The sequence below is a fragment of the Salvelinus sp. IW2-2015 genome, unplaced genomic scaffold, assembly GCF_002910315.2.
Source record: "Salvelinus sp. IW2-2015 unplaced genomic scaffold, ASM291031v2 Un_scaffold1607, whole genome shotgun sequence".
NCBI lineage: Eukaryota > Metazoa > Chordata > Actinopteri > Salmoniformes > Salmonidae > Salvelinus > Salvelinus sp. IW2-2015.
The window spans coordinates 87,570-111,250 of record NW_019943027.1 but is presented as its reverse complement, the minus strand read 5'-3'; the positions used below and the strand labels follow the sequence as shown (position 1 = coordinate 111,250).

At 45.4% G+C, this 23,681-nt stretch overlaps 1 protein-coding gene across 1 annotated transcript in view; it reads left to right on the top strand.

The window, feature by feature from the left end:
* The first annotated feature begins 13,968 nt into the window (after positions 1-13,968).
* The window catches only part of LOC112071401 (voltage-gated potassium channel KCNC1-like), a 55,971-nt gene continuing 46,258 nt past the window's right edge, over positions 13,969-23,681 (top strand). Inside the window, exon 1 of the mRNA XM_024138855.2 lies at positions 13,969-15,873. Coding sequence (XP_023994623.1) covers positions 15,292-15,873 — 582 coding nt within the window. The 5' untranslated portion in view covers positions 13,969-15,291. The remainder of the gene's footprint in view (positions 15,874-23,681) is intronic.

Genomic DNA, 23,681 nt, shown 5'->3' with positions numbered 1-23,681 from the left:
GTGCCTGGCCCACACCTCTGCGTATTAAAACTGGATGGAGTCACACTCGCACGCTTCCTACTACAACACACACCACGCACAAACTATCTCCGTGTTTCTGTTGTGAGCAACAGTAAATCGAGACTTTATGTCTCAATCTATAAATCTACAATCCAATTGTTGATTGGTATATATGTGTGTGTATGTGTAGGGAATTATTGAAAAGTAAATTATTGAAAATGTAATTATTGAAAAGTGAGATTATTGAAAAGTGTATGGTATCTCCCTTCAGGAAAGGCGTTATCTATTTTGAGCCACTACAGTTTTTCACCAGTTAAATCTTCAGTTGAATCATTGATAAAAAATTAGGCCTATCCTACGAGAAACCTCACACACTAAACAGTTTTAGTATAGTCTCATAGGTATACCTATATGAAAGTGGAGTATTTGAATAGGAGCTCATCATAGGTACCTCAGTGATACTCTGTGCGATCTGAGAATACACGTTGGTATCACAACAGTTGGAGTATTAAGTTCGTATTACGACGCTAAAAGTAACATTTAAGATGCACTTTTATCAACCACAGATTGAAGAAGATGTGGTCGATAATAATCAATATAAAGTAACACAATTCAAAAAAATACGAGATTTAAAAATAAAATAAAAAAGTCTCAACTCACCAGAAAACAAAATTAAAAGAAATAGCATGAATTTCAATGCACAATGTGCACCGCCCACGTACTGCCACTGATGCTCGGTGTTCAGGTCCGTTCTTAAAAAGATAAATCAATGGTTGAAAGTTCACGCTGATACCAAGATTATGTCCAGATTCTAAGAAGAAGGACCGTTATAAGATTCTCCTCCTTTATACGCAACTCAACATCTGTGACAGAGAACTCGAGGGTCTGTCCTCCTTCTACTCGAGAAACTCCGCTCTTTACTAATGAGAGTGTATAGCCAGACTGGAGCTGAGCGGGGGGTTAGAGATATGGAGAGCAGGGCGCTGCCCACCAAGTGGTGCGAGGGGGCCACATGTAGGGAGAGTGATGCCAGGGTGGGGTTAGAGTAGGGTGATCGCCACCGGCTGGTGAGGTGTCCAGGTGAGTAGCCTTGTATGCCCACCAAGTGAGTGAGCACGCGTTATGCTGGTAGAAGTAGGGGTGCTGCCCCACCAAGTGGGTGAGAAGGTGGCGTAGGGAAGTAGCGGTTGGAGTGACCCACCAAGTTGGTAGGTGGTAGAGCGGGTGCCCCAAGTGGGTATAGCAGGTGGTGAGTAGGGTGCTGCCCACCAGTGGTGAGGTGAGTAGAAGTAGGGTGATGCCCACCAAGTGTGAGTGGTGGAATAGGACATGGAGAGCAGTGGTCTCCAGTCCAAGGTGGTGGTAGCAGGTGATGCCAAATAGTGTAGGTAGGGTGATGCCCACAGGTGTGGATACGGAAGGCGCTGCCACAATGGTGAGGGTGGGGGTGGGCGCCTAGAGAGTAGAAGGAGAAGTGAGTGGGCCCCACAAAGTGGTGAGGTCAGCCGGGCACAAGAGCTCGGTATAGACACATGGAGAGCAAGGGCTAAACTTGCCCACCAAGTGTGAGGTGTGTGGGTAGAGCTAGCCAGGGTGGATGGCCCACCAAGTGTGGAGGGTCGGTGCAAGAGTTAGGGTGATGCCACCAAGTGGTGATGGATCGGTAAGTAAGCATGGAGACGAGGAGCCACTGCCAACCCACCCAAGTGAGTTGAGGTTGAGTAAGCTAGAATGAGCCATAGGGTGATTTGACCCCCAAGTTGAGCGTGGAGGTGGCCCGTCGTGTTAAAGGGAGTAGTCAAGCCATTGAATGGGCCCCCAAGAGTCGAGGTGGTAAGACATGGAGAGTAGGGCGCTGCCCACCAAGTTCGGAGGGTGGTAGTAGGGTTGATGTCCCAGGGCCTCAGAAGTTTTTGTTGGGTTGCTAGGTACTGCCAGCAGAGGCCTGGTGACGGATGTCGCACCACAAGTGGTGTTAAAGTTGATTTAAATAAGAATCAGAGGGGTAGCATGATATAAACAACCCACTCAAAGTGGATGTAGATGTTGAGTTGGCACATTCCAGAGCAGCAGAGCAACATTAGGACAAGCAGAAACGGAGGCATACAGACCCAATGAGAAACATAGGATACGAGAGTGGCCCACCACAGATACAGTGATCACGTAAGAGTCGATGGGAGCAAAATCATAGGTGTGAATGCGCCAACAAAGTGGCGAATTGAGCGTTAGCCCAGGTACAGGGTATTAAGAGGTAGGGTGAGCAACCGTAGGAACCAGCCCAAGCAAGAACCACTAGTGTGTGGCAGGGTGGCATAGATAAGGAAGCAGAGCCCTTCCATGAGATGACAAACAGCCACACAGAAGTGGTAGGCAAGTAAGCAGGTAGGCTAAGGTAGGGGGATGGAAACATCCCACACAAAAGTGGTGAGGGTGGTAGTAGTCTGGCAGACAGGTTGCATGCCCACCCAAGTGGTGAGGTGGGTGTAGACATCGGGAGACAGGCTTGCCCACCAAGCTGGTGAGGTGCGTGAGCAGGGTGATGCCCACCAAGTGGAGAGGTCGTAGATAAGGGTCGCAGCGTGCCCACCCAAGATGTGAGGGTGGTAAGACATGAGAGGGACGCATGCCCACCAAGTGAGTGAGCGGTGGTTAGAGTAGTGATGCCCACCAAGTTGGTGAGTGGTGAGAGCTGAGAGTAGGGCTGCCCAACCAATCGGTGAGGTGGTATAAGACTGAGAGTAGGCGGCATGCCCACCAAGTGGTGAGGGTGGTAGAGCAGTGTGATGCCCACCAAGTGGTGAGGGGTAGAAAGGGTGATGCCCACCAAGTGGTGAGTGTGGTAGAGAGGTGATGCCCACCAAGTGGTGAGTGTGGTAGAAGCAGGGTGATGCCCACAAAGTGTGTGAGCGTGTGGCTAGAAGTAGGGTGATGCCCACCAAGGTTGTAAGGCGGTGGTAGAGCAGGGTGATGCCCCACCAAGTGGTGAGTGTGGTAGAATAGGGTGATGCCCACCAAGTGGTGAGTGTGGTAAGTAGTGGTATGCCCACCAAGTGGTTGAGGGTGGTAAGTAGGTGATGCCCACCAAGTGGTGAGGGGTGGTAGCTAGAGCAGGGTGATTCCACCCAAGTGTATAACATGGACAGCAGGGCTTGGCTCTCTTATCATCTGATAGGCTTAAGAAGTCAGGAGTCATATAGTGGTAGGTAGGTATAGTTGTTGGTAGGTATATGGTTCGCTGGGATAGTGGTTGGTAGGAGTAATGGTTGGAAGGTAGTGGTATGGATGGTAGGGTCTAGTGTTGGTAGGGTTAGCTGGTAGGGTTGTTGTTGAGGGTTATAGTTGTTGGTTAAGTGGATATAATGGTTGGTAGGATAGAGTATAGTGGTTGGAGGTATAGTGGTTGATAGGTATAGTTGTGTGGTAGGGTATAATGGTTGGTAGGATTATAGTGGTAGGTAGAGTTATTAGTTGTGGTAGGTAATAATGGTTGGTAGGGTAGAGTATAGTGCTTGGCTAGGTATAGTTGTTTGTAGGGTTAGGTGGTTGGTAGCGTAGAGTATAGTGGTTGGATAGGGGTATAGTTGTTGGTAGGTTAGTGGTAGGTATTGGTATAGTGGTGGTAGGGGTATAGTAGTGGTGATAGGGTATAGTGGTTTGGGTTAGGGTATGGCGGTTGGTAGGGGATATAGTGGTTGGTAGGGTGTAGGTGGTTATAATGTAGGTAGTAAGGGTTGTAGGGATAGTGGTTGGTAGGGTATAGTGGTTGTAGGGTATAGTGTTGTAGGTATAGGAAGGTGTAGGTATGGTGTAGGGTATAGTGGTTGGTAGGGTATAGGTGGTGGTAGTGTATAGTGGTAGATAGGGTATGGTTGGTAGGGTATAATGGTAGGTAGGGTATAGTGGTAGGTAGGGTATAGTGGTAGGTAGAGATAAGTTGTTGGTAGGGTATAGTGGTTGGTAGGGTTTTGAGTTGGTAGGTATAGTTGGTAGGGTATAATGGTAGGTAGGGTATAGTGGGTGAGGTAGGCTTTGAGTGGGTTGGGTAGGGTTAGTGGTTGGTAATAGGGTATAGTGGGTTGGTAGGGTATAATGGTAGGTAGGGTGTGTAAGGTGGTTGTAGGTTATATGGTAGGTTTAGAGCATAGTGAGGTAGGGTATAGTGGTTGGTAGGTATAGTGGTTTTGGGTTAGTGGTGGATAGGGTTTGGTAGTTGGTAGGTATAGTTGGTAGGGTATAACTGGTAGTAGGGTATAGTGGTAGGTAGGCTTTAGTGGTTGGTAGGGTATGGTTGGTAGGGTATAGTGGTTGGTAGGGTATAATGGTAGTAGGGTATAGTGGTTGGTAGGGTTTGGTGGTTGCTAGGTGGTTATGGTGGTAGTGTATAGTGGTTGGTATAGGTATAACTGGTAGGTAGGGTATAGTGGTTAGTAGGGTTTGGTGGTTGGTAGGGTATAATGGTAGGTAGGGTTTGGTGGTTGGTAGGGTATAGTGATTGGAATTTTTTGTTCACTTTCGTTAAAACTGCCAAGTTGCCAAGTTTTTTAAAACTGTTTTGGTAAAGTTGCTTGTTAGTTATCCCATTACAAACAAGTATTCAACAAGTAAACAAATACGCATTTATCTTCCACCAATTGGAGCCATATCAAAGCTGAATCAATCCCTGCAAGATCTCATAAAGACAGCATACTACATAACAGAACCGAATATAATAGGATAGTACTCTACAGGGCACCACTAGGCAACATGTGTGCTTTGGTTGACACTAAAACAAATGGTGATTGAATGGTGATTGACACTTTGTGATCACCATTTTGCTCTAAAATTCCTCCCCCTGTACATCATTCAAAACAACTCTGTAAGCTACTTGGTGAGGTATAACTCAACAAGATCAAAATACATATTCCCAACTAAAACGGATTGAGTTCAACTGGTTGGTATGCAGATGTTGCATGGACGTTTCACCACTAAAACTTGAAGAATTATCATTCACGAATCACGTTTGACAGTGAGAAATGTGAAATGTTGTAGGCTCCCGACAACGTTCTGGCAGTGTCAGAACTAGAGCCCCACAGTGGATGTGTCACAATACCCATAAAACCTAGCGGTCAAACAGGGAAATGGTTCCAKTCGTTTTTTCCACCATTCATTTTTACAATAGGGGATTTTAGAAACACTTAAAATAAGGGCTTTGTTTCATGTAGACTTACTCTGGTGTGACGTTTTGGTAACCTTGTAAATCTCTCTCGGACAAGGTGACTTTTATCAATATATTCAGTTTTATTTACTCTCAGATTTGAAAATGCTAAATAGCATCAAAGTACACATCATGCAAAACTACAAATCCCTGTAATCCCTGCAAGTTGGTATATGAAAACTATTTCTAAGATTTTGACACGTCTACTCCTGCTCTCCCTCTCCGGCGCTCGACGTTACTGGTTTACTAAACACAGGCTCTGACTACCATCATTACACACAACTGTTTGCATGTTCTTCACAAAGAGGGCAACAGATGCTACTGAGCCAGATGTCTATGTGTCAGGGGAGAAGCTCCAGGTGGTATCTGATTTTAAGTACCTTGGCATCATACTTGATTCCAACCTCTCTTTTAAAAAGCATGTGAAAAAGGTAATTCAGATAACCAAATTCAACCTAGCTAATTTCCAATTTTTACGAAATTGTTTGACTACAGAACTGTACTTCAAATCTATGATACTCCCCCACTTAACATACTGCTTGACTAGTTGGGCCCAAGCTTGCTGTACAACATTAAAACCCATTCAGTCTGTCTACAAACAGGCTCTCAAAGTGCTTGGTAGGAAGCCCAATAGCCATCATCACTGTTACATCCTCAGAAAGCATGAGCTCCTGAGTTGGGAAAATCTTGTGCAATACACCGATGCATGTCTTGTATTCAAGATCCTAAATGGCCTGGCTCCCCCTCCACTCAGTATTTCTGTTAAACAGAAAACCCAAACATATGGCAGCAGATCCACAAGGTCTGCCATGAGAGGTGACTGTATAGTCAGGAAAAGCACCTTTAGTAAATCCGCTTTCTCTGTGAGAGCTTCCCATGTCTGGAATACACTGCCATCAGACACACATAACTGCACCACATATCACACTTTCACAAAATGGATGAAGACATGGCTAAAGGTCAATCAGATTTGTGAACATAATCCCTAGCTGTGTATTGCCGCTTTCCATGTTGTCTGTTGTCTGTAGCTTGTGAGGTGTGGAAACATTTTGTTGCTTTTATGAATTTTGTCTTACTGCTTTTTGTTCTATGTTGCTCTGTCTGTATGCTACGTCTTGCTTGTCCTATGTTGCTCTGTCTATATGCTACGTCTTGCTTGTCCTATGTTGCTCTGTCTGTATGCTANTATGCTACGTCTTGCTTGTCCTATGTTGCTCTGTCTGTATGCTACGTCTTGCTTGTCCTATGTTGCTCTGTCTGTATGCTACGTCTTGCTTGTCCTATGTTGCTCTGCGTGTGCTCACTATTCAATGATTGTTTATATTGTAATTGTTTTTAATAACCTGCCCAGGGACTGCGGTTGAAAATTAGCCGGCTGGCTAAAACCGGCACTTTTACTGAAACCTTGATTAATGTGCACTGTGCCTGTAACAATACAAATAAACACAAACTGGCACCATCGTTATGTGCAGCTGCGCCTCATCATGAGACACACCTGGACTCCATCACTTCACTGATTACCTCCCCTATATCTGTCACTCCCTTAGTTCCATTCCCCAGGCAGTATTTGGTTATGTGTTTCATGTCCAGATGCTACTCTTGGTTTGTATCGGTCCATGTTATTTGTATTATTAAACTCAGCCCCTACACTTGTTTCTCGACTCCCAGCGTCTCCGTTACAGAATACTGCCTCAACAAATGGAAGCATCAGGAAATCAGGTGTAACGATCTTCGTTGGGAGAAAGAGAGGAGGACCAAAGCGCAGCGTGGTAGGTGTTCATGATGAATATTTAATGGAACAAAACTGAACACTGAAATACAAAAACAATAAAGTGAACGAACTAAAACCGAAACAGTTCCGTGTGGAACACACAGACACGGAAGACAACCACCCACAAAACACAATAGAAAACAAGCTCCCTAAATATGGTTCCCAATCAGAGACAATGACTAACACCTGCCTCTGATTGAGAACCATATCAGGCCAAACGAAAAACCCAACATAGAAAAACAAACATAGATAACCCACCCAACTCACGCCCTGACCATAAAACAAAGAAATAACAAAAGAACTTAAGGTCAGAACGTGACATCAGGACATCTCCCATACGGTTGACGAACAGGGATACCTACATCGTCAGCACCAAGACCAGCTGACGCAACTGGAGACGGTTATGGGAAGAGATCCTTTGCATTCTTCAATGTCTTGGTATTGCCTTCAACTAGTAGAGGATACTCTACCACCAGTCGACCCAGCGAACCAGCACACCAGTACATTCAGCAGTCCACCCCAGGTCAGTGATGGCCGTTTGTCTCTCCCGGACAAATATAACAACTCCATCTAAATGCCGTGGCTTCCTACTCAAAGTGCTCCCTCTATTTTGTGCACCAGATGGGAGCTCCCACCACCGATAGGTCCAAGGTTGCCATGGTTATTTCTCTCCTGACTGGGTGGGCGTTGGAGTGGGCTTTGGCCGTCTGGGAGAGAGGAGAGGAGGAGCTGGCATCGTATGAGGGGTTCAAGGCTCTGTTCAGTGGTATCTTCGATCATCCACTGGAGGACAGAGAAGGAGGTGAGCGCCTATTTCAACTACGGCAGGATGATCAGACCACTGTCGAGTACGCACTCACCTTCCAAACAGTAGCAGCGTCCAGCGGATGGAATGAGCCGGCACTCTGTACGATTTTCAGAAGAGGACTGCGCAAGGAGATCCAGACGTAACTGGCATGTCGAGACGACAACAACCTCTCCTTGGACGCACTCATCGCGATGGCCTACTTTGGGAGCGTCGGTACCCTTGTCGTTTTTTCTCCTTCCCTCAGTGACCACTCTGTATCAGAGCCTGAACCCATGGCGGTAGGGAAACAGTGCATGTCCCTCATGTACAGTTTCTACAACGCTAGTGGATTCCGGTGTCGCAGGGAACTTTATTGACCAGACCCTTGCTTCCTCTCTGAACATCACCTCTTTCCCGCTGTCCTCTCTGTTTCCGGTCCAAGCCCTTGATAAATTAGCCCCTAGGATCCGGAACCATCGCACACATCACCACACCACCCACCCTCACCGTAGAGTTCATTCTTCTAGAAAACATTCCCTTCTTCGTCATTAGTGCACCAGTTCACAAGATCATCCTCGGCCTCCCATGGCTCTAACGCCATAACCCAACCATGACATGGTCAAGGATGAGAATCGCGGACTGGGCACCCGAATGCCGGAGGACCTGCTTTTCCCCGTCCCCTCTTGAGTTGTTGCCCCTGTGATCTGGGATGTAGATGTGTGCATTCGCCAGGCTCTGGAGAGGGAACCCGCACCCACTACCTGTCATCTTGAGCGCATCTACGTTCCCACGGGGATAAAGGATCGGCTGCTGACCTGGGCACATACAGCTGTCGTCGCTGGACATCCAGGGATCACCCGTACTATTCAATCTCTCTCTCCAAAAAGTATTGGAGGCCCACCTTGGCGCAGGACGTTATTCGCTACGTCAACTCTTGTTCTGTGTGTGCCCAAACAACATTTCCCCATTGCCAGGCCCACCATCAGAACTGAAACAAATCAGCCAGGCCCACCATCAGAACTGAAACAAATCAGCCTGGCCCACCATCAGAACTGAAACAAATCAGCCTGGCCAACATAAATGAACCAATCAGCCTGGCCATCATAGAACTGAACAAATCAGCATGGCCACCATCAGAACTGAAACAAATCAGCAGGCCCACCATCAGAGCTGAAACAACATCAGCTGGCAACATCAGTAAGAGGAACAAATCAGCCTGGCCACCATCAGAACTGAAACAATCAGCAGGCCACCATCAGAACTGAAAAATCAGCCTGGCCACCATCAGAACTGAAACAAATCAGCATGGCCACCATCAGAACGTAAACAAAGTACAATTTCCATCCAAAACAGTCAGCCGCACAGTTCCTGAATGAAATTAGAAACAAACCATTAAAACCTTTGTTGGAAGAATTAGCACGAGTTTCTCTTGGCTCTTTGTTTTGACAAAAATCCTGTTTCAAGGACTGTTTACTGCTGTTCAAAGGACTGTTTACTGCTGTTCAAAGGACTGTTTACTGCTGTTCAAAGGACTGTTTCAACTAATGACACAAATGACTATTTGTAGTTTTAAACAGGCCATGCTGCCTGTTGCTTAACAGTGAACACAGTACAGCATCATATGTAACACGTTCAGTGCTTCCAATGAGATCYAGGCTTCTTTCATGTTAGCACTTCAGTTACGTCCCTAATGGCACCCTATTCCCTATATAGTGCACTACTTTAGACCAGAGCCCTATGGAACCCTATTACCTATATAGGGCACTACTTTTGACCAGAGATGACACCCTATTCCCTATATAGGGCACTACTTTTGACCAGAGCTGGCACCCTATTCCCTATATAGTGCACTACTTTTGACCAGGGCTCTGTTGGTGGTGGACTATATAAGGAATAGAGTGCCATTTGGAATACAGCCATCATTCCCAGCGACGTCCTCCTGCCTCCTTGCCACAGCTACAGAGGCTCAGCTCTGACCCTTTTGACATACAGTTTAGTTTATCAGCTGGTAGGCGTGGAGCATCCTCCTCGGTGAATTTCATAAAAATAAAAAACTGTAAAACATTAAAGTTATCCTTTTTAGATAGAACTATACTAAATATATTCACGTCAACAAATAATTGATTAAAACACATTGTTTTGCAATGAAGGTCTACAGTAGCCTCAGCAGCACTCTGTAGGGTAGCACCATGGTGTAGCCGGAGGACAGCTAGCTTCCATCCTCCTCTGGGTACATTGACTTCAATACAAAACCTAGGAGGCTCATGGTTCTCACCCCCTTCCATAGACTACTCAGTAATGATGACAACTTCCCAGAGGACATCCTCCAACCTATCAGAGCTCTTGCAGCATGAACTGACATTGTCCACCCAATCAAAGGATCAGATAATGAATATAGTACTGAAAGAATAAGATACAGCTGGCTAGCACTGCGGTGCATAAAATATGGTGTGTAGTTGAACAGTTTTGAACAAATTCATTTTTTTCAAAAAAGGAGAAGCAAGAGGTCACATTTTTTTCAGCTTCACCTACTTAGCTAGCAAATGCAGCTAGCTAGTTTAGCCTACTCAAACACCCTGCTCAAACAGGGGGATGCTATGTTAGCTAGCTGGCTATACCTATCCAACACAACACTGGAACTCTTCCAAGGTAAGCTTTTGGTTTTAAAAATGTATTGTCAACGGGGCCCGCCGGTGTAACTGCTAAACTGCTTACTGACTGTACACTGTAACTTTACTGCATGATTGTAGCATTAGTTATATTAGCTATCTTGACTATGACGTTACTTTAGCTAATATGGTGACAACTATGTAGGCCGTGCTTAGCGTTTATTATATGTTTTGGTTTGGAAAGTATTTTTTCACCTAGTCACATACAGCTGATGTCTTGTGAATTGAAGTCCACAAARGAAGGGGGAAAGTGTGAGGGGGAGAGCGCATAGATASGAGARGGAATACAACGTGGCTGCTATGAGAGTGAACTGTATTTAGGCTCGATATGGGTGTATTCATTCTGCCCATTCTGTTGAAAAACGTTTCTTAAATGGAAGGAAACAGAAGGAAATGGGGATAAACATACCTGAATTTGTCCAATAGAAACTATCATTTGCAACTGTTGATTTAACTAATGATTTACACCCTAGATCAGCTAGATGCAGGCAAGTGTGCAAGGCGGTYTTGAATGWGTCACTGTCTYWCACCTGAAATTCTCTCGACCTGTGTGCATCRATATTGTAAACTTTAATTCATAGGCTAGGTTGTAGCAACCTCCATYATGGGTCTAGGGAAATTTGAGTATCATGTAGTKGCCTAAACCTATCAATATTACATTGAGCTGGGTAAATGGAATATGAACGACAGTCATCCAATATGCTGTAGTAGAAATAAGGCCATGCTCATTAAAAACACAAATCATCCTCCGTCAACTTAAACGTCACCGACCACCACTGTAGGCAACGGCCACCGAAGCTCAGCTCTAAACCTCTTGATATTGAAATTCGAGTTTCAGTTTACTACATTAATTGACTGAAGTGAAATGGAATTGACCCCAAACCCTGCTATCATCCAGCTCACATGGCATGCCCGTYTATCTTTGCCAGGTCATACAGTAAACATGAACAAGGAGTACCTTAGGGAACTAAGCATGCACCCCTGAGGGGCCCCCGTGTTGAGGGTCAGTGTGTCTGTGTTCTTTTGCCCATCTTTAAACTTGTATTTRTATTGGCCATARTGAGATATGGCTTTTTCTTTGCAACTCTGCCTAGAAGGCTAGCATCCCYGGGGTCGCCTCTTCACTGTTGATGTTGAGACTGGTGTTTTGCAAGTACTATTTAATGAAGCTGCCAGTTGAGGACTTGAGGCATCTGTTTCTCAAACTAGACACTACTTGTCCTCTTGCTCAGTTGTGCACCGGGGCCTCCCACTCCTCTTTCTATTCTAGTTAGAGCCAGTTTGRGCTGTTCTGTGAAGGGAGTATTACACAGCGTTGTATGAGATCTTCAGTTTCTAGGCAATTTCTCACATGGAATAGCCAGTCTATTCTCAGAACAAAAATAGACTGATGAGTTTCAGAAGAAAGGTCTTTGTTTCTGTCCATTTTGAGTCTGTAATTGAACCCACAAATGCTGATGCTCCAGATACTCAACTAGTCAAAAGAAGGCCAGTTTTATTGCTTCTTTAATCAGGACAACCGTTTTCAGCTGTGCTAACATAATTGCAAAAGGGTTTTCTAATGATCAATTAGCATTTTAAAACAATAAACTTGGATTAGCTAACACAACGTGCCATTGGAACACAGGAGTGATGGTTGCTGATAATGGGCCTCTGTAGCCTATGTAGATATTCCATAAAAAATCTGCCGTTTCCAGCTACAATAGTCATTTACAACATTAATAATGTCTACATTGTATTTCTGATCAATTTGATGTTAATGGACAAAAAAGTGCTTTTCTTTCAAAAACAAGAACATTTCTAAGTGACACCAAACTTTGGAATGGTAGTGTATACGTTACAAATTCCAATTTGTTGTGGCTAACGTTAGCTAGGTTTAGGGGTTAGGGTTAAGGTTAGGGTTAGGGTTAGCTAGCATGCTAAGTAGTAGAAAAGTATCTGAAGAGTAGTAAGTAGTTGCTAAGTAGCTAAAATTGTCCATGATGAGATTCAAACATGCAACTTTTGGGTTGCTACACATTCGAGTTCGCACACCTAGTGCAATGTCATTGTAATATTGAGGAAGCACTAAGATGACTGAGGTAGCCTACAGGGAAATAAAATGTTGGTCCCATGTTTCATGAGCGTAAATAAAATCGACTTCACTGGGCAATGCGTTTTGCTGATGTCAACGTTGTGAACAGAGTGCCCCATTGTGGCAGCGGGATTATGGTATGGGGCAGGCATAAACTACAGACTATGAACACAATTGCATTTTATCGATTGCAATTTGAACCCACAAAGATACCGTYACGAGATCCTGAGGCCCGTTGTCATGCCATTCAGCCKCCGCCATCCCCTCATGTTTCAACATGATAATACACATCCCCWTGTCGCAAGGATCTGTACACAATTCCTGGAAGCTGAAAATGTCCCTGTTCTTCCATGGCCTGCGTACTCACCAGACAGGTCACCCATTGCGCATGTTTGGGATATTCTGGATCGTTTTGTACGACAGCGTGTTCCAGTTCCCGCCAATATCCAGCAACTTTYTACAGCCATTGAAGAGGAGTGGGACYACATTCCACAGGCCACAATCAACAGCCTGATCAACTCTATGCGAAGGAGATGTGTCGCGCTGAATGAGGCAAATGGTCACACCAGATACTGACTGGTTTTCTGATCCACACCCTTGCCTTTTTTTAAAAAGGTATCTGTGATCAACAAATGCGTATATCTGTATTCCTAGTCATGTGAAATCCATAGATTAGGACGTAAAGAATTTATATCAATTGACTGATTTTCTTATGTGAACTGTAAGTCAGTAAAATCTTTGAAATGTTTGCATATTGCYTTTACATTATTGTTCAGTGTTCATGTGCAATACCACTCTCTGTTGGCAATGGTCATAATGACATCATAACGATTTTATATAGCCTCTTACCATWTGGTGGAGAGAGGGAATTGAAATCCGAGACCGTTGTGGCACCACTGGTTGTCTGTCTCTGTTCATACAAAATCACGTTGTATAAAAAAAGGGAACACATTTCCATAAACCCTCTGTTTTTTTGTTTATATTCATTTACATTCTATTTTTTGGGGGGGGGAGCGTAATATTTCATTAAACACTATGAAACGCATCCCCTGTACGAAAGTTGATCTATAAATAAAGTTTGATTTTGATTCAAATGCATACATTTTATTTACTTGTTTGATGTAGGATGGGATTGGGGCGTTCCGCCTAATGATGTAAGGGGTCATATCCAGCAAACCCTCAAAATAAAACCTATTGACGATGTCAGACTGTCGGTTTGGACAATGGTCCAAAAATACTTAAGGCGACTGTAAACAAATAAAGAACTTTAAGGATGGAAAAGGGGTGGGGCTGCCTCGCTGGCAAACAACGCAAACAAACTAGTGAACGCATGAACTCCGTGACTGACAGTTAAAACAAAACAATGGTTATGACTTGGCATGCTCCATGTCATCTGAGACGAGGTAAAACTAGGGAGGGAGGGAACCAGCTGTCAACAATGATTATTGTTAGCTTGTATTTTCGGTGGTGTTTTTTTTTTAGGGACATTTCGTGAGGCTCTAGCCTGACAGTCCTACTCCCTCTTCTTCTTCCTCCTCTTCTTCTTCCACGGTGTTTCCAGAASCAACGCTGTTCCGAGTTCGTGACAATTCTAAAGAGAATCCTTACCCACCGCGAGCACACAAATAAAGAGAACATAGGACGTGCGCGTGCCTTCTTGCCTTCCGTCGTTTTTCTTCTTGAGACTTCACACCCGTGAACACGGTTGACTGCTCGCCCTCCTGCAGGCTCTAAGCACGAGGGAATCACAGGCATCGGTCCGTCAAATGCATACATGGAAACAACAATTACCGCCTGAAGATAAACACAGTCACTCACAGACACCTGCGTGAGAATAGAAGGCGCGGCGCCTGATCTTTACAGCTATCGGTTTCGTTCAACGGAAAACTGGATTTTTCTGTGTTCTTTTGGGGAGGGGGTAAGCGACAGTAGATACATGAGAGGAAGGGTAGGAGTCTGAATAGCACGGAGGGTGTCTCGGAGAGAAGGAGGGAGAGAGAGACTGGTGCTGTCCTTTCAGAACCGCGGAAAGCAGTCACCCTTGGCACAGCAGTCACCCTTGGCACAGCAGTCACCTTACTGCAGTCACCTTACAGCAGTCACCTTACAGCAGTCACCCTTGGCACAGCAGTCACCTTACAGCAGTCACCCTTGGCACAGCAGTCACCTTACTGCAGTCACCCTTGGCACAGCAGTCACCTTACAGCAGTCACCTTACAGCAGTCACCCTTGGCACAGCAGTCACCTTACTGCCCGTCGATGTCATAAACAGGTTCCACCAAAACCACCACAACAGGAGGAGAGTCATTGTGTTGGATTTGGATAAAAAAGAAGAAAAAAAACAATTATATCATCATCTTTCTCTATCGGAATTATACCACTGCGAGGTGACGTCCATTGTTTATGGGAAGCCATTGACTACAATCATTTTTTTTGCAATTATATGTTTTCCCTCCAGTAGGTCTGGTTGGTGATTGATTTCCGTGACAGGTTGGAGAACCGTTGGAGCATCTGGCATCATCAGTGGGCACATGTGCTAAATTAGGTCTATACGTGTATTATTTGAGGGTCTGTAGCCTGTAATAGAAGCAGCAGATTTATTTTGTGCATTGTTCTGTTTCCTATAGCATCCTACTCTCTTCCCCCCCCCCCCCCCCCCCCCCCCTGCTAATCCCGGGTGTGCATGTGTTGCACTTGCGAGCGTTCTTACTCCCTCCCTCCCGTTGAGGCGTGCGGTGCTCATAGAGTTGTCGTTGTGATGCTGGGAACTTACTGGAGACATGCCTAAGGGACGCAATGGGCTTGAGCGACGAGAAGGATCGCATTGTGATTAACGTGGGAGGTATCAAACATCAGACATATCGGGGTACCCTGCGTACCCTGCCCGGTACCCGCTTATCCTGGCTCGCCGAACCCGACGCGCCTAGCCACTTCGACTGGGATGACAAACATGAGGAATTCTTCTTCGACCGCCACCCGGGTGTTTTCGCCCATATCCTTAATTATTACCGGACGGGTAAACTGCACTGCCCTGCCGATGTCTGCGGACCACTGTATGAGGAGGAACTGGCCTTCTGGGGCATCGACGAGACGGACGTGGAGCCGTGTTGTTGGATGACCTATAGCCAGCATCGCGAGGCGGAAGAGGCACTTGATAGTTTCGGCGGGGGGGCCTTGCTCGACCTGACTGGTAACGATGATCCAGACCCGGAGACTGCAGCCGACCAGGGGGARGGGGTTGGTGATGAGGCTGATGAGATGACAAGGAGGCTGGCACAGGGGGATTCTCCAGATGCCAAGGCAGGGGGGGTTTGGGGCCGCTGGCAGAAACGCATGTGGGCTCTGTTTGAAGACCCCTACTCCTCTAAATACGCACGGGTGAGTAGGAAAGAGATATCTCTACTGTCCACATACCTAACCGTTTCTATACATGTATATAGTCCTTCTCCAGTTGACGTTAAGCACAATGATGGATATGTTTTTTAAATTATGAATGAATGAGAGATTGAGATGGAGATTGATAGTGTCTCTAGCCATGTGATGTGGAGAGGGTCTGTGTGAGAGTGACCTTGAGACGGTAGACTAGTCCACTCCCTAGGGACTCCTCAGGGAGCTCCTCAGCAGGAGACTGTTTTAACAGTGAGGTAGGCAGGAAGAAATATTGACCAATGAATCCTCTGATTTGACAGATGGCATTTAGAACCAGGCCAATAACCACTAGCCTACATTAACCTCCTAATTGTCAGCAAACAAAGGAAGCTGTCTGCATCCTATCATGACTCCCATATCCCTTTCACACTACTGAGCTGAGCCAAGCCAAGCTGAGCTGTACTGCATTGGCCTAGTTAAGCATCCACAATGGTTCCTGGAACAGTGCCGTAAAGGACAATGTGAAAAAGAACATATCATAGGACAGCACAGTTGGTCTATGGTTCAGATTGGAACAATAGTGTGGGAAAAGTACTACAGGTCTTTGTACCCAGAACCTCTTGGACATGAGAGTCCATGGTGTGTTGATTTAAACGATGCCTGTAAGCAAACAGAGAAAAATTTGTCTGATTTTGAATACCATTATGAGTCCAGCAGGTCTTTGGGCTGAGACCTCCTGGACTATTCTGGTGCCAGATCTGTCTGTGCTGTCTTGCATACTTCTATGGCCATTGTCACACTTAGCAAGACAGCGCCAACCAGCAGGCTACTCCTGGACATGAGAATAGAATACCTGAGTGGGATGTTGGCAGTTAGTTTGGTTAGAATACTTGGGAGGTGTGGCCTGGGATGATTGGCGTTCTATGTACCGGTACGAGAGTGGGTCTGAATTCCACCCATTGCTATTCTAACACACTCTCTCCTGTCTCCTCATACCTTTCCTGTCAGTKTTTTACTGCCCTAGCTAATAAAAATACAAACAACTAAAAACAAATAAATAAAGGAGTTGAACTGCCTCATTCCTAAAAAATTATAAAAAGAATACCTAGGAGATTGACAGGTAGTAATACCTTGGGATGTTGGCTGATAGTTTGGTTTGAATACCTGGCTGGGTGGATGTTCAAATCAAATTGTATTGGTCACATACACATATTTAGCAGATGTTATTGCGGGTGTAACGAAATGCTTGTGTTCCTAGCTCCAACAGTGCAGTAGTATCTAACAATTCACAAGAATACACACAAATCTAAAAGTAAAATAATGGAATTAAGAAATATATAAATATTAGGATGAACAATGTCGGAGTGGCATTGACTAAAATACAGTAGAATAGAATACAGTATATACATATGAGATGAGTAAAGCAGTATGTAAACATTATTAAAGTGACTAGTGATTCTATGTATATAGGGCAGCAGCCTCTAAGGTGCAGGGTTTAGTAGCCGGGTGGTAGCCAGCTAGTCATGGCTACTTAACAGTCTGATGGCCTTGAGATAGAAGCTGTTTTTCAGCTTCTCTCGGTCCCAGCTTTGATGCACCTGTACTGACCTCGCCTTCTGGATGGTAGCGGGGTGAACAGGCTGTGGATCGGGAGGTTGATGTCCTTGATGATCTTTCTGGCCTTCCTGTGATATCGGGTGCTGTAGGTGTCCTGGAGGACAGGCAGTGTGCCCCTGGCAGGGGCGGATTTAGGTATAGGCGACATAGGTAGCTGCCCAGGGCTGCATCTTGCCGGGGGCGGCACGGGGCGCCCGCACAAAAAAAATCAGAATGGTGACATTTGCGCGATCGGTTTTCTATCGCTCATTCGCACATCACGTCAATGATATCATGTCCCCATGTGGAACTGTGGGTCAATTAACCTTGTCGGATTGGGCGCCCTGATTCCAGTTTGTGAGCTAGGCAGGCTACTGCCTGGGAAGGTCTCCCACTCAGAAGTATGAGACGGGGATGGGGGCAGGGTAGGTTGACCACAGGTCTCCCCACTGGAAGCCCGAGGTAGGGGGAGTGGGGGAATCTATCAAATAGCGCACCTCTAACTTTGTACAGTACTAATGCAATTAGTAAAATCAGTCACACTACGAAATGCTACCAAATAAACCATTATTCATTCATAATACTGTGAATATATAGTTTCACAGACATATTGTTGCATTTTTTTCTGGTTTGTGTGAAATGGTTAAGAATAATATAAAACCAGTCTGCACACCACCAAGGTGAACTGGTTTAGTCTTGACTCTTGGTTGACAGTGTTGGGGGATGGGTAATGTATTGATGCTCGAGGGCCAAATCAACACWTTTGTTTCTATTTGTCTTTCTTACTTCTTTTTGATATTTATGATTCTTATTTTTGTATATATTTTTTATATTTATATAGTTTTAAATGTTATGGTTATTTATTTGTGTTTTTCCAATTGTCTGAAGGGGGGGGGTTCGTCCAGGGAGCAATACAAGCTAGAACCGCCCCTGGCCCCTGGTGATGCGTTGGGCAGACCATACCACCCTCTGGAGAGCCTTGRGGTGTGAGGGTCTTAGGGGCCAAGCAGAATTTCTTCAGCCTCTTGAGGTTGAAGAGGCGCTGTTGCTCCGTCTTCACCACGCTGTCTGTGTGGGCTGGACCATTTCAGATGGTCAGAGATGTGTACGCCGAGGAACTTGAAGCTTTTCAACCTCTCTACTGCGGCCCCGTCGATGTGGATTCTCCCTCTGCTGTTTTTACGATCAGCTCTTTCGTTTTGTTGACGTTGAGGCAGAGGTTATTTTCCTGGCACCACTCCGCCAGGGCCCTCACCTCCTCCCTATAATCTGTCTCGTCGTTGTTGGTAAGCAGGCCTACTACTGTTGTGTCGTCAGCAAACTGGATAATTGAGTTGGAGGCGTGCGAGGCCACGCAGTCATGGGTGAACAGGAAGTACAGGAGAGGGCTGAGCATGCACCCTTGTGGGGCCCCTGTGTTGAGGATCAGTGTAGTGGAGGTGTTGTTTCCTACCTTCACCACCTGGGGGGCAGCCCGTCAGGAAGTCCAGGACCCAGGTCCTGGTTCAGACCCAGGGCCCCAAACCTAATGATGAGCTTGGAGGGTACTATGGTGTTGAATGCTGAGCTATAGTCAATGAACAGCATTCTTACATAGGTATTCCTCTTGTCCAGATGGTATAGGGGAGTGTGCAGTGCGATGGCGATTGCATCGTCTGTGGATCTATTGGGGCAAATGTATGCAACATTTGAAGTGGGTCCACCAGCAGTAAGTAGCCTACCTAAAGGCAGCTCTTTAGACTGACACAGAACACAGGTTGTACAGGTGACGGACTTGGACTTGTTTTTAACGGGCAGGCTTCCTTTTGACCTGGCCCTGGTCCAATGCCACTTGATGGCAATGATAATAAATAAAAAAACATGTTTCACCTCGTGTTGCTCCTGCAGCTGTGTAACATGGTGATTGGTGTAATTACAGGATTAGGTGATGTTGATTGGCCGGGCACACGGCCAATCAACATGCAGTTAACACTTTTGATGTAATCACCCGCTATATAAGAACGAGTTTATTATAGGTACAAATACACAACCCAAAATACAGTGGATTATTAAGTGAGTAGCAGTTCATATTGAAATGGTTAATTGATTGGTCATGTCTTACTGTTGTTAATTGAGTTGTTAATTGAGTTGTTAATTGATTGGTCATGTCTTACTGGCTGTTGTTTTGTGGTTGAAATTGTTGGAGTTGTTAATTGATTGGTCATGCCTTACTGGCTGTTGTTGTGTGGTTGACAGGGGAGTTGATGAGTGGTGATTATTAAACACAATGAAAGGAGCCTACATCACCCACACAATAGCTTTGCAGTTTAAAAATATTTCAGTGTGAAAGCCAATACAAATATATTTTTTAAATGATAGGTTCAGTGAAATGTGTTTGTTTTACAGGGTCAGTCATAGTAGTACAGCGCCCCTGGAGCAAATCAGGGTGAAGTGTCTTGCTCAAGGACACGTGGACCGACAGAGGGAGTACGCCCCCCCCCCCCCCCCACCCCCAAATGATTTTTCAGTGTGAGCAAGACAAAATCTCAGTGGATTGAAGTTGACGAGCAGCAGCTGTGGTTAATTAGATCAATGTTTGTTAATTACAGACTGTATATTCACATCACAGTGGAACAGCCCCTGCACTCATTTAGCAGACAATCCAGAGCAACTAGGGTGAAGTGCCTTGCTCAATGGCACATCAACAGATTGTTTTTTTGTCACCTAGTTGGCTCAGGGATTCAAACCAGTGACCTTTCAGTTTACTGGCCAAACTCTCTTATCCACTAGGCTACCTGCCTCCTACCACTGTCGTCCCTGTTCTGCCCTGTCACTCCTAGAGACATTAACAGCCTGGAATTAGCCAACCAGAACAAGACATAGAAATATAATCTAGTCATTATCTAATAATTGTATTTCTATAGGCAAACCTGAATGTTCAGTGAATGGCCTGGCAAATGCTGCTAATGTAGATCGCTGCCTTATAGCTGTGACTCCCAGGGGCGTCAACGGGATTAGCCAACCTTAGCAAACCAGGGCCAACAAGCCTCAGTGATCCCTCCTGTAGGCCAGAATCATGTTCATTGTATGTCCTGGCAAAGACTGCTAATGTAGGAGCTGCTTATGAGCTGAAATCAAACCCGAATCACTCTTTGGCCTGTCACCCCAGCTAATGTAAGGGGCTGCCTAATGCTGTCACTCCAGCTAATGTAAGGGCTGCTAATGCCTGTCACTCCCAGCTAATGTAAGGGGCTGCCTAATGCCTGTCATCCAGCTAATGTAAGGGGCTGCCTAATGCCTGTCACTCCCAGCTAATGTAAGGGGCTGCCTAATGCTGTCACTCCCAGCTAATGTAAGGGGCGCTAATCTGTCACTCCAGCTAAGTAGGGGCTGCCTCATGGTGTCACTCCAGCTATGTAAGGGGTTGCCTATGGCTGTCACTCCCAGCTAATGTAAGGGGTTGCCTAATGCCTGTCACTCCCAGCTATGTAAGGGGTTGCCTAATGCCTGTCACTCCCAGCTAATGTAAGGGGCTGCCTAATGCCTGTCACTCCCAGCTAATGTAAGGGGCTGCCTAATGCCTGTCACTCCCAGCTAATGTAAGGGGCTGCCTAATGCTGTCACTCCCAGCTAATGTAAGGGGTTGCCTAATGCCTGTCACTCCCAGCTAATGTAAGGGGCTGCCTAATGCCTGTCACTCCCAGCTAATGTAAGGGGCTGCCTAATGCCTGTCACTCCCAGCTAATGTAAGGGCTGCCTAATGCCTGTCACTCCCAGCTAATGTAAGGGGTTGCCTAATGCCTGTCACTCCCAGCTAATGTAAGGGGGCTGCCTAATGCCTGTCACTCCCAGCTAATGTAAGGGTTGCCTAATGCCTGTCACTCCCAGCTAATGTAAGGGGCTGCCTAATGCCTGTCACTCCCAGCTAATGTAAGGGGTTGCCTAATGCCTGTCACTCCCAGCTAATGTAAGGGGCTGCCTAATGCCTGTCACTCCCAGCTAATGTAAGGGGTTGCCTCATGCCTGTCACTCCCAGCTAATGTAAGGGGCTGCCTAATGCCTGTCACTCCCGCTAATGTAAGGGGCTGCCTAATGCCTGTCACTCCCAGCTAATGTAAGGGCTGCCCTAATGCCTGTCACTCCAGCTAATGTAAGGGGCTGCCTAATGCCTGTCACTCCCAGCTAATGTAAGGGCTGCCTAATGCCTGTCACTCCAGCTATGTAAGGGGCTGCCTAATGCTGTCACTCCAGTAATGTAAGGGGCTGCCTAATGCCTGTCACTCCCAGCTAATGTAAGGGGCTGCCTATGCCTGTCACTCCCAGCTAATGTAAGGGGTTGCCTCATGAGCTGTCACTCCTAGAAACATCAACTGGGATTAGCTAGACCGGGTAGTGTTCATTAGGGCAATAACGTTTAAAAATGGACAGTCCCAGGTTGGTCCCTCACCCCTGTTTCAGTCTGTTTCTTTGCAAATACAGGTGTGGCCAAACTTGTAGCGTCAAATTTGCAAAGATTTTCTAAAATAAAATGTTTATTTTTCATTATCGGGTATTGTGGTGCTAGATTGAATGAAGGAAACAAAAACACTATTTTAATACATTTTAGAATAAGGCTACAACGTAACAAAATGTGGAAAAGTCAAGGGGTCTGAATCTTTTTAAGGCACTGTATGTTGCCTACGAGTTGATAAACTCAACTATATGGCAGAAGGGTCAGAGTTTATCTTCTGTGGCAGGGAATCAGGAGACATCGTCTGGAATGAGGGCCCGTATTCAAATCTCACCCTATTCCTTATATATACAAATCAAATCAAATGTATTAGTCACATGCGCCGAATTACAACAGGTGTAGACTTTACAGTGAAATGCTTACTTACGAGCCCCTAACCGACAGTGCAGTTAAAAAAATAAGGATAAGAATAAGAGATAAAGTAACAAGTAATTAAAGAGGAAGCAGTAAAAAATAAACAATATATACAGGGGGGTGCCTTTACAGAGTCAATGTGGAGGCTATATACAGGGTATTCGGTACAGAGTCAATGTGGAGGCTATATACAGGGTATTACGGTACAGAGTCAATGTGGGCTATATACAGGGTGTACGGTACAAGAGTCAATGTGGAGGCTATATACAGGGTATTAGGTCAGAGTCAATGTGGAGGCTAATATACAGGGTGTAGCGGTAAAGAGTCAATGTGGAGGCTATATACAGGGTAGTGCGGTACAGAGTCAATGTGCGGGGGCACCGGTTAGTTGAGGTAGTGTGTACATGTAGGTAGAGTTTAATTAAAGTGACTATGCATAGATGACAACAGAGAGTGGCAGTGGTGTGGAGGGGGGCAATGTGAATAGTCCGGGTAGCCATGTGACTAGAATGGGGAATTGGGTGTTATAGGTCATGGTCTAAAAAGTAGTGCACTATATAGGAATAGGGTGCCATTAGGGATGTACCTGATGTGCAAACATGAAAGAAGCATTGATCTCATTGGAAGCACTGAACGTGTTACATATGATGCTGTACGTGTTCACTGTAAGCACAGGCAGCATGGCCTGTTTAAAACTACAAATAGTCATTTGTGTCATTAGTTGAAACAGCCTTTTGAACAGCAGTAAACAGTCCTTTGAAACCGCAGTAAACAGTCATTTGAACAGCAGTAAACAGTCTTGAACTCGCAGTAAACAGTCCTTGAACAAGCAGTAAACATCCTTTGAACCGCAGTAACATTCTTTGAACAGCAGTAAACAGTCCTTTGAACCGCAGTAAACAGTCCTTTGAACAGCAGTAACAGTCCTTTTGAACCGCAGTAAACAGTCCTTTTGAACCGCAGTAACAATCCTTTGAACCGCAGTAAACGTCATTTGAACAGCATTTAAACAGTCATTTGAACGAGTAAACAGTCCTTTGAACCCCAGTAAGACAGTCCTTTGAAACAGCAGTAACAGTCCTTTGAACAGCAATAAACAAGTCACTTGAAACGCGCAAGTAAAAACAGTCCTTTTGAAACCGCAGTAAACAAGTCCTTTGAATCCGCAGTAAACAATCCTTTGAACAGTGATTTTTGCTCAAAACAAAGCACCCAAGAAGAAACTCTTTAAGAAGAAAATCCACCTTCGTTGCTAATTCTTCCAAACAAGGGTTTAATGGTTTGTTTCTAATTTCATTCCAGAGAACGTGTTGCGGGCTGACTGTGTTTTAGGATGGAAAATTGTACTTTTGTTTCGTTCTGATGAATGGGGCCAGAA